Raw genomic sequence first — 11,536 nt, forward strand, 5'->3', positions numbered from 1 at the left:
ACAGTGTTCCACTACACCTGAATCAGGCAGTAAGTCTTCCCTCATTGACACTGATGGAGATGATAAAAGCACTGAAGTCAAACAAGTGAGTTTCAGAGCTGATGTAAAGACCTGTTGGGTTTCAGATAAGAGAATTGATCTCTTTTTTGAAACCATATTTACGTTTACATTTACAGCATGTGGCAGATGCTGAGCGACGTACGAAAGTGCTTTGAAATGTCTATCAATGAATATATCAATACTGGTTCAATAGCTTGCAGACTAAGGATACTATGAGTCTGACAGGAAAAAATAAGTGCTAGTTTTCAGGAAGTATTTCAGGAAGAGGTTGGTCTTGACCCATCATTTGATGACACTCAGTTGTTCGGATGTTTAGGGGAAGTTCATTCCACCACCTAGGTGCCAGAACAGAATATACCTACATTGCACCCTGAGACATGGTGGGACTAGTTGAGCAGTGCTAGAAGATGTAACACTTGATGTTAGGAGTATTTAAAGATTTTTATAAGTCTTGTACAAACCTGGACGAGGCAAGAGTATGTTAAAAATATTAAAGTGGTTTAAAAAGTCTTCAGAGGTACAGCACAGACAGACAGACGGACAGACAGACAGACAGACACACACACACACACACACACACACACATAGATTGTGCATCAGCACAATGCACTTGTCAATCTGTTCTCAGAGCTCAGCAGGAAATATCTGTCTGCTTCAGCACATGATCCTCTCAGTCTCACTCTTTCTATGCCTCCTTTCATTTCAGAGCTACAACGATCTCATTTCCTCAAAAAACACAGACAAAAACAATCAGGTAAGATAAGTTTACTTGTGATTGTGTTTTATATAAGTGTATCAAGGATTTACATAATGCTCAACCCCACAATTCAGGTAGGGGGTAAAAACTGCATGATGTAATTTTTTTCTGCATGATGTAAATTTTTTAAGTAGACAAAAAGTAGGGTTTTTTTTTTTTTTGTTTTTTAATTAAGATTTTTATTTGTTATACAGACAGCTTGGTTTTTATCTTGTAAAATAAAGTCAAAAGACTTTATAGAAAAACAATCAGTAACAAGGTGGTGTGATAAGTATATTTTCCACCCTGAAATCGATTTTCCTATAACAGCAAGTGTTTTATTCCTCTTATACCACAGCAGCTTTTTATTATTTTAATTTTGTTAAGAACAGCTTTGTATCAATACAATCTTTATGAAAAATCTTGGTTCTCTTCCATCATTCCCTGACTAGCCTCTCTTCTTTCCTCCCTTCCTTGCACCTTCTTAGGTTACCAAGAAACCAGAATCCTTAAAGCCCTCTGTATTGTCATAGCTTACCTTTAGCAATTGCAAGGACCTAAGACTTTAGTCTTCTTTCAAAAATGCTGAATAAAAAGGCTGTTCTGGGTCGCTTCACAGAAAACCTTACCAACATATCAACCATTATGCACATATTTTTAAAATAAAAATCTGTTTATTCCATTCAAAACATTGTTGTGTGTTAGAACAAGTGCATTAATATAAAGCGTGTAGTCTGCACTGCTGTCACAGCTGCTGACCAGTTAGATTCAAGAATTCAACAACTGTGATATAATTATATTTGCTAACATGCTACATGCTAATCTAATAATATTATATACATTTTTTATTAAAGGAGTCTGATTCAAAGGCCACAATGTCACTGTATAATTTGTATCTGAAATATTTTTTTGTTCAGGAAGAAATGTTAGCATCCAGTACATCCGCAGATCCCGGGTCTACTCAGATGCTCGGGTTTGAATGGGACCATTTTAAGGTAAATGACCAAAGTTAATAGAAAGTGTATTTATAACAGGAAGATTTCAACATTTTCATACAACATGGTCCAAAACTAATATAAACCTTTACTCGCTTGATACTTACTACTAGAGACTGAACAATTTACAGCTTTTTAACAGATTACATTTAAAAAATGTAAAATATCAAATATCTTCTTATACCATTTACTTCATTGTTTGAAATGGTCAATATTCCAGATATAATGCATGTATGTGCTTAACCTAGTTTTAGTTCTTATTTTCTGATATTGACTGAGTACATTTGGATCATTCAGTTCAGGTCAGTTCATTTGTAACAGGGTTTAGCATTGTTTCGATATCTTGTTTGTTAACAGTTAATATGCTCATTATGTAACCGTTCTGATTTGATTAGCAAAAAGTTTTTTTGTACAAAATGATTTGTAAAATACTTTATTTACTTACAGACAGACTCCGTTGGGAATCCCACCGTGACAGAAATGCCGGCGAATAGTGAAGCTAGTCCTCTGCAGGAGGATGATGATGTATGTATAAAAAAACATTATTGTTATTTGGCTATGTAACAGTAGCTTTATTAGTAACACCTCCTCATTTGTGGAATTAAACTTATAAAACTAGAAGCCTCACATTTCTGTTCTTGGGTGCCAGGAGTGGAACCTGATGTACGGTTTTTCCATTGTAGCTCATCTGCTTCAAAGTCTGGCACGTTGTGTATTCTGAGATGCTCTTCTGCTCACCCTGGTTATTTGAATTACCATAGCATTGCTGTAAGCTTCAAACTTTGGCTATTCTCCTCTGACCTCTTTCATCAGCACATAATTCTTGTCGATAGAACGGTCACTCACTGAATGTTTTTTGTTTGTCGCACCATTACATGTAAACCCTTGACACTGTAGCAGACACTGGCACCAACATGTATGCCATAGTAACAATGATCATGTTTTTAAATGCATGGTGCTGCTGCCATCTAATTGGCTGACTGCAAGAGGTATACATAAGCTGATGCACATGTGTTCTTATTAAAGTGGACAATGAGTGTAAATAAGAGAAGGCAAACTATGTGAACGTTGAAAAAAAATAACATAATGACAGGTCTGCTTGTATGTTGCCCTCAGGATGAAGGTTTACTGGAATGGTGGAAAAATGTGAAAGGTATGCTAAAGGTCAAGGCTTTTTTGTACTTATGTATTTGGATAATACACGTATGTGGATAATTTTCTGTATTTTCCTTTTTAGGTTGGGATGAATGGAACGAGACAGCAAATTTTGATGATGATGCAGAGAAGTATGTCAATTAAGTTAATGAGTTAATTTTATGTTATACCACGGTGCTGTTGAGTTCTGGAATCTGATTGGTCAGAATATACCAATTCTGTATCTCCTGAATTGTTAACCAATTTCCGTTACAGCAGCTCTGATAGTAGATCGTAAATAATTTTGCCTTTGTAAATATGTAAATTAAATATGTTCTGATTTAACATTTATGGAAAGAATCATCATTAAAAATAAGTGATTAGTCCATTTTGTTCATTTTGTTTATTTTAATTAGTTCAGTTTGTTGATTATTTCTCTTCAACAGTCATACCGTCTTTTATTCTTCATGTAGACTTCATCTCTGAAGTGTGATTATATATAATCTTTTGCGATTAAATGACATGAATGTCCTGTCTTGTTCAGAGCCATAGAATCAACTGCAGATCGTGTCTTCAAGGCTGCCCGCCTCTTCGTTTATTTATTCAAAAAACGAGAGGCATCACTGTATATGCGAGTTGTTGAGTTGCTGGCAGTTGCTGACACAGCAGACAACTTCCATAAAAAGACTGTGACTGCTAGCATCGGAGGAGGTGTGGCCAGTGTAGCCGGTAGCATCACCACCATCACAGGACTGGCGCTGGCACCTTTCACTTTTGGTTCATCCCTTATTGTAACAGCGGTGGGCATCGGGGTTGCAACAGCGGGTGGCCTCACATCGGCATCTGCAAACATTACAGACACAATGCACTCGAGGACAGACCGGGCCAGAGTAGAGCAGATCATTCTCGGCTATCAAGAGGAGATAAAGGACATTAGAGAATGCCTACAGTTCTTGCAGGTGAGACATGATGGCATGGGGATATGTGTACAAATATTGCTTCTTCATTAAACTTGTTCTTTACCACAAGGGTCAAATGCTTCAACATTATTGCTTTCATGACTTTATTTCCATTAATAACAGGCAAATAGGTATTCTTAGTTCTTTCTCTTTTTGCCCACCTGTGTCTTTTTTAGACAGGTATGGAGACTCTGGAAGAGTACAACTTCCAGCAGTACATGGACAGCATTTCCAAGCGTGCAATGAACAGGAATGTAAAGCATGTAATGAAAGAGGGCGGCCGTGCTGGCAAGGCCTTACTTATCAATGCTGAGAGCCTGGCAAGCACTGTACAAGTGCTCAGCACTGCCGGTGGGGTCGCCAAAGCCACTCAGGTCCTCAGCATCGCCAGCGGGGTTATGTCCGGCCTCTTCTTGGCTCTTGATGTTTTCTTTTTAGCCAGAGACTCTAGGGATCTGCACAAAGGAGCCAAGACAAAGTTTGCGGCCAAGATTAGGGATGTGTGCAAGGAGCTGTTGGACGGCCTTGTTGAGCTGAAAAAGATTAAAAAACAACTGCAGGCCATCATGAATGATGCAGAAGAGGAGGAGGAGGAGGAGGAGGGAGAAGACGATGATAAGGAAGAAGAAGAAGAAGAAGAGAACAGAGGTGAAAAAAATAATGAGAATAAAGGACAATCTAGCAGTTTAGATTCTTCCTAGCATTAATATATTGAGTATAAGAAAGGAAGAAGACGTGGAAAACTATAAAGCACAGAGAATTATAAGAAGATATAAAATATCTTGTATATTGGAAAAACTTTATTGTTAACACTGAATTACTTAAAGGTTTGCTGCTCTCTCTTTTAATTAGGGCTGTTAATATTTGCAATATTAAAGCACTGTAATTTAATAAAAGATTAAGTGTTGTCCTTACACTCTACTTAGGAGCATTTTGTGGTTCTATTTTATATAATAATTATATTCAAATTGGATAATAATTTGTGGCATCTTTTTTTATTTTAGCTTTAATAAATCTAAATATTATTTTAATTCACCATAGTAAGCAGAAAACTAATTCATTTCATACTGCAGTGTTCACTGGGTTGGTCTGTTGGTCAGTTTTGCACAAATTGATTGTTTGAAAATCTTCAGAATACCAGTTTTACTACTTATAGTAAACTATAATAGTTAACAGTAACTGGTGATACTACAGGAAAGTATTACTATAAATAATACTCATACATGTTTTGTCCATTTTAATAGGAACACCTATTTTCCTGCTTATTTATGTTTTTTATCAGCTAATTTGGTAGCACCAGCACAAGCCTTATATACTCATGCAGATACAGGTCAAGAACTTCAGTTAATGTTCACATCAATCAGAACTGGGAAAAAGTGTGAACCATAGCATGAATGTTGGTACCAGACGAGTTGGTTTGGGTACTTCAAAAACTGCTTGATTTGTGCACATAATTTAGATAGAATAAACAAAAAGACAGAGAAAACATTCTGTGAGCAGAGGGTCTGGACCATTTCTTAATGAAAGCCAAAACTCCATTTAATGTCCATTTAATTTCATATGCTTGAAAAGATGATAATAATAATAATAATAATAATAATAATAATGTTTATTTTATATCGTACCTTACTCATAATCATGGCTTCTTTAAAATTACATTAAAAAACACTGTTATTCTTTTATAATCTATAGTGCCTTTTCAGGATTTTCCTTATGCTGATGTAAATTATTAGAACATTAAACATGTGCCACTGATAATGAATATTATTGTGTTGTCTAATTTCTCCATCTAATTTTTTAGGGGGCAATTTTCTGCTAAGATAAAAAGCATTTGCATATACCGGTAGTTCAAAGATCTTATCACTGTTTTGTCCTATTACTGTTACTGTGTGTCATTGTTAGAAAATCAAAAGCTCATAACCATTAAAGCTGAAAATTGTCATAACTATTTAAAAAATACCTATCAAATTATATTCCTATTAAATCTCTCCTAAAGCAGGCACATAATTGAAAGTATATTTATTATTGTATATTTTTGTGCAGGGATATGCATTTTCTCATTGCAGTGATTACTGACCCATCAGTAAAGTATGAATATATTACTTTTACTACTTAAATTCTGATTTCGGCATACCTCATTGTCATACTTCTGTTGAAGTCACGCCTGTTTGTTGCTTTGCCTGCCATAGTCCTGCCCATAATCTTTATGTTTCGTGTATACTCCCTGCGTTAGGTATTTTTACACCCTGCATGCACACACACATACACAAACAATCAGCCATAACATTAAAACCACTTACCAAATATTGTGAAGGTCCTAATTGTCCCACCAAAAAATCTCTGGCCCATAGCAACAGACATGTTGGTCCATCTCACAGATGCGTGATTGGATTGAGATCTCATGAATTTGGAGTTCAATTCAATACCTTAATCTCTCTGTCATGTTCATCAAACCATTCCTGTATATTTTTTTATGGCAGGGTGCATTATCCTGCATTAGGGAATACTGTTGCCAAAAAGGGGTTTACTTGTCTGCAACAATGTTTAAGTAGGTGGTACATTTCAAAGTAGCATCCACATGAATGCCAAGACCCAAGGCTTCCCACCAGAACATTACCCTGAGCCTCAAACTTGCTTCTTCCCATACTGTATCCTGGTACCATCTCATCACATAAGTGACTCATGCTTAACCAACCATCCACATGAGGTAAAAGAAAAAGTGGTTCATTACACCAGACCACTTTGTTACACTGGTCCAAGGTCGATTTCTAAATCTCACTTGCACACTGTAGGTGCTTTTGGCTACAAATGTGCTTCTAGAGAACGGTCAAAAATTCCCATAAACACACTCTTAAACCATGTGGAACCTTGTGTTTTTTTTCCTTTTCCCTCTAGTATATGTTTCTATACTTCTAAGCTGCTTTGAGACAGTGTCCATTGTTAAAAGCACTATTCAAATAAATTGAATTCAATTCAATTCAATTCAATTCAATTGAAAGCCTTCCCAGAAGAGTTGAAGCTGCGATAGCCGCCAAGGCTCATTGATGCATGTGGGGAGCGTAGGCCCATGTGGTCTGATCCAACAGATGGGCTATTGTTGCTCAAATTGCTGAAGAAGTTAATGCTGGTTCTGATAGAAAGGTGTCAGAATACACAGTGCATCGCATTTTGTTGCATATGGGGCTGCATAGCTGCAGACCAGTCAGGATGCCCATGCTGACATGTTAGAAGTACATTTTTTTTGCATCTATGATATATTACTGTTATTCCTATTTACTATGTGATTGATGAAGTTTAAGAATTTATTAAATGAGTATGCTAGTTACATTTCACTCACAAATATAATTGAGTAGAATTATATTCAGCAGCTTTCTAGAAAAGTGAGATTTTCTGTGTAACATAAATACAAAAACTCAAATTATCCTGTGTCATGTGGCAGACTTCTTCTTCTTCTTCTTCTTTTTTCGGCTTTTCCCTTCAGGGGTCGCCACAGCGAATCATCTCTCTCCACCTATCCCTATCTTCTGCATCCTCAACACTTGCACCCACTAGCTTCATATCTTCATTTATTACATCCATATACCTCCTCTTTGGCCTACCTCTTTGCCTCCTGCCTGGCAGCTCCACGTCCAACATTCTCCTACCAATATACTCACTGTCCCTCCTCTGAACATAAGAGATCCCAAAGAGAACCTCAACATATTCAGCTCTGCTACCTCCAGCTCTGACTCCTGTCTCTTCCTCATTGACACTGTCTCTAAACCATACAGCATGGCCGGTCCCACCACTGTCTTGTATACCTTCCCCTTGATTCTCGCTGATAATTTTCTGTCACAACACATTTCTCCACCCATTCCAACCTGCTTGCACTCACTTCTTTACCTCTTTTTAACACTCTCTAAAACCCTGTTACACAAACTAGTTAAAAATTCCACTGCTGCCTCTCCTAGACACTTCCAGACCTCCATCGGGATGTCATCAGGACCAACTGCCTTTCCACTTCATCCTCTTCAAAGCCTTCCTGACTTCATCCTTTCTAATCTTATCTACTTTCTGTTCCACAGAGTTCACCCCTTCTACTCTTTTTTCCCTCTCATTTTCCTCATTCATCAGCTCTTCAAAGTACTCCTTCCATCTCCTCTGTACACTCTCCTCACTTGTGAGCACCTTTCCATCTCTATCCTTAATAACTTTAACTTGCACATCCTTCCCATCTCGATCCCTCTGCCTAGCTGACTTGTACAAGTCATTCTCTCCTTCTCTAGTGTCTAACCTAGTGTAGAACTCGTCATATGCCTTCTGCTTGGCCTTAGACCCCTCCCTCTTCACTCTGCGCTGTAACTCCTTGTATTCCTGTCTATTCTCTTCAGTCCTGTCCATGTCCCACTTCTTCTTGGCTAACCTCTTCTTCTGAATACTATCCTGAACTTCCTCATTCCACCACCAAGTCTCCTTATCTCCTTTCCTCCTTTGACTTCTTCTTCTTACAGACCATCAAAGTCATCCTACACACCACCATCCTATGCTGTCTGGCTACACTCTCTCCCACTACCACTTTACAGTCACTAATCTCTTTCAGATTGTCTCTTCTACATAGGATATAGTCTACCTGTGTGCTCCTACATCCGCTCTTGTAAGTCACTCTATGCTCCTCCCTCTTCTGAAAATAAGTGTTAACCACATCCATGTCCATCCTCTTAGCAAAGTCCACTACCATCTGTCCTTCAAGGTGCCTTTCTTTAACTCCAAACTTGCCCATCACCTCCTCATCATCTGTGTTCCCCTCACCAACATGTCCATTAAAATCTGCTCCTATCACCACTCTCTCACCCGTGGGAATAGTCTCTATAACCTCATCTAATTCACTCCAGAATCTCTATTTCTCCTCTAACTCACAACCTACCTGTGGGGCATAACCACTAACAACATTCAACATCAAATCTTCATTCTCTAACTTCAGACTCATCACCCTGTCTGACACTCTCTTCACCTCCAGAACATTCCTCACAAACTCCTCTTTTAGGACCACGCCTACCCCATTTCTCTTACTATCCACACCATAATAAAACAGCTTGAATCCTGCTCCTATACTACGAGCCTTGCTACCCTTCCACCTGGTCTCCTGTACACACAGTATATCCACCTTCCTTCTCTCCATCATATCAGCCAGCTCTCTACCTTTCCCTGTCATAGTACCAACATTCAGAGTTCCTGTTCTCAGTCTTACACTCTTACATTTCCTCTTCTCTCTCTGTCTACACACTATCTTCTCTCCTCTACTTCTTTGACCAACAGTAGCCCAATTTCCACCGGTGCCCTGTAGGTCAACTGCACCTGTGGTCAGAGTACTGACAATTCGCATGATTAAATTTGGCAATGTTTTATGCCGGATGCCCTTCCTAATACAACTCTCTCTATTTATTTGGGCTTGGGACCGACACAGAAGTCACTGGACTGTGACCCTTAAGGCTAGATTGTCATGTGGCAGACTCAAAATTTCTATTTGCAAGTGTAGATGGAGCAGTCTTTAATAAATACAGTGGGAAATGATCAAACAGATTTCAGGTGATCAGCAAACAAACTTAAACAGGCAGGGGAGAACATGGAGAACAGAAGCAGATGTCAAAAACATGAGGTCTAAACCTAAAACAACCAGAGCTATGGCTCAAGAGTATTAATAGAAATCAGGGAACAAGGCTTGGTATAGTGTGTTCACAAGGACGTAACAAAACACATGAGAATAATCAAGACACAATCAGGGAGCAACCAGTAACAAAATGCAAGTTTGGCTGCACCCCCGAAATACACGGTCAGTGCTTCCACTTGCTGATGCTCAATGTGATTGGCCACCTGTTTATACTTACCCAACAGCTCTGAGACTCCTGTCGAAGGTGGATGCTAGCAGAGGAATGCAACACCAATAACATAGTTGATATAGTGGTGCTTGGGCAGTTCATTGCCCAACTACTGTGGAGGATAACGGAATGGGTTGAGTGGACTCATGGCTATGTTCAATACAAATCCCACAGTGTTTGGACCTCACTTGGAGGGCCTGGTTCCCAAGCCTGATGTCTCAGTCTGGTTCTGCGCAGTGTCTAATTTTGATGTGTACCCAATGTCTCCTTTAGGAACTGTGTGAAGCAAGGTGCTCACTTTTATTTAACACTAGAATTGACAAAAGAATATTGGCAGATTCCATTGACTGCCATGGATTTGTAACCCTTTCTCACAATTAACCCAAAGAAGAGTGCAGCCGCTTGAGCCATGGACAGGTGGATCCATAAATTGGTAAGAATACATCAATTGTGATCTGCCCAAGATTAAAAAGGAGGTGAGAAAGTTTCTGGGGCTGGCTGGCTGTTATTGTAAGTTTGTGTTTAATTATTCAGATATCACCAGCCATTCTTTTTTACAATTGTTTTGCAAATCTAAAGAGTGAAAATCTTTTGTCAAGTCATTTGTCATCAGGTCCAGAATTAAGTGCTCCATTTATGAAAAATAAAAATGTAAGCTGTGACAGACAGCCAAAAGAGGGCTCTAAGACTCACAGATGTGACCCTGAATAGGCTCATGACTAAAATAAAAGGCAAACTAGCTCAGCTTACACATAAAAGGCAGAAGATTGAAATTTTAAAATAATTTGAAATACTGAGTTAGTTAAAAAGAAAGAATTATAAATCTTTGGAAAGCTCTTTGGAGAATTTAAAGACGGACGTGGAAATGTGGAAATATTTCCTCTTCTGGAACATAACACTTTTGTATTTGGTACAATCCCAAATGTGTTCACTTCCAAATCTGGGAGAGGCACATTTAAAAGCCCGGAAAGAGCAGTTGGAGCTGCAAGATCGGATCAATTTTAATGGTTTATGAAGAATGTGAACGCTGTCAAGATCAAACCATCTAGATAAGTTATACTATCTTGAACTGCTTACAAGGTAAGAACCTTGTGACCTTCTGTGAAGTTGTGAGCATATGCCACCTGGATGCTCCTGTAAGTGGCTACTTCTAAAACAGGCATCTCTGGTATTTGATACAATCATAAATGTGTTGAGTTTGCACATGACAGGAGTGCATCACTAGCTCTGTGAAAAGTAAAGCGTAAAGCATTGTTAGCAAATGCTGCATCATTGAACAAAAGGCAGGTAATCCACCTCACCATCTGGAAGAGGCACATTTAAATGCTTGAGGTTGGACATGACATGCTGTGACAAGCTTATTTTTTGTTTTTTTTTGGATTCAGTTTTATTAAGTGGTATGAACTAAAAAATGGGTTGTGCTAAAGAAATGAGGACAATATAAATAAAAGGAAGAACAAATGACACCTGTCTCCAAACACACAGGGCCCTGTTGTCATATTTTGCATAAATTTTGCATTACTCTAAGCACTTGGAGTGCAGGAATTTACAGGGTTCTATATATACATTAACAAGCCAATCTGTTAAGAACACAATATTAATGTTACTAATGGGTAGGACTTTCCTTTGAGACCATTCATTTGAGATTCTAGTCCATGTACAGTAGATATGATTGCATCACATAAATGAAAGAAAATATTTTCCACATTATTATACCACCTACAGCAATAGGTTGGGATTCATGATTCTGATTCTACTCTCTGATCATGACAAAACATAAATCATGATTTATCAGAT

At 38.3% G+C, this 11,536-nt stretch overlaps 1 protein-coding gene across 1 annotated transcript; it reads left to right on the plus strand.

The window, feature by feature from the left end:
• Nucleotides 1–1,720: 1,720 nt before the first annotated feature.
• LOC131348966 (apolipoprotein L3-like) lies at nucleotides 1,721–4,922 on the plus strand. The gene is made up of 7 exons (XM_058384225.1): nucleotides 1,721–1,791; nucleotides 2,239–2,316; nucleotides 2,475–2,559; nucleotides 2,908–2,944; nucleotides 3,029–3,077; nucleotides 3,470–3,884; nucleotides 4,061–4,922. Exons 2-7 carry the CDS (start codon nucleotides 2,309–2,311, stop codon nucleotides 4,583–4,585), a joined length of 1,119 nt encoding a protein of 372 aa, XP_058240208.1. The 5' UTR covers nucleotides 1,721–1,791; nucleotides 2,239–2,308; the 3' UTR covers nucleotides 4,586–4,922.
• The last annotated feature ends 6,614 nt before the right edge of the window (nucleotides 4,923–11,536 follow it).

Source organism: Hemibagrus wyckioides, linkage group LG29, assembly GCF_019097595.1.
Source record: "Hemibagrus wyckioides isolate EC202008001 linkage group LG29, SWU_Hwy_1.0, whole genome shotgun sequence".
NCBI lineage: Eukaryota > Metazoa > Chordata > Actinopteri > Siluriformes > Bagridae > Hemibagrus > Hemibagrus wyckioides.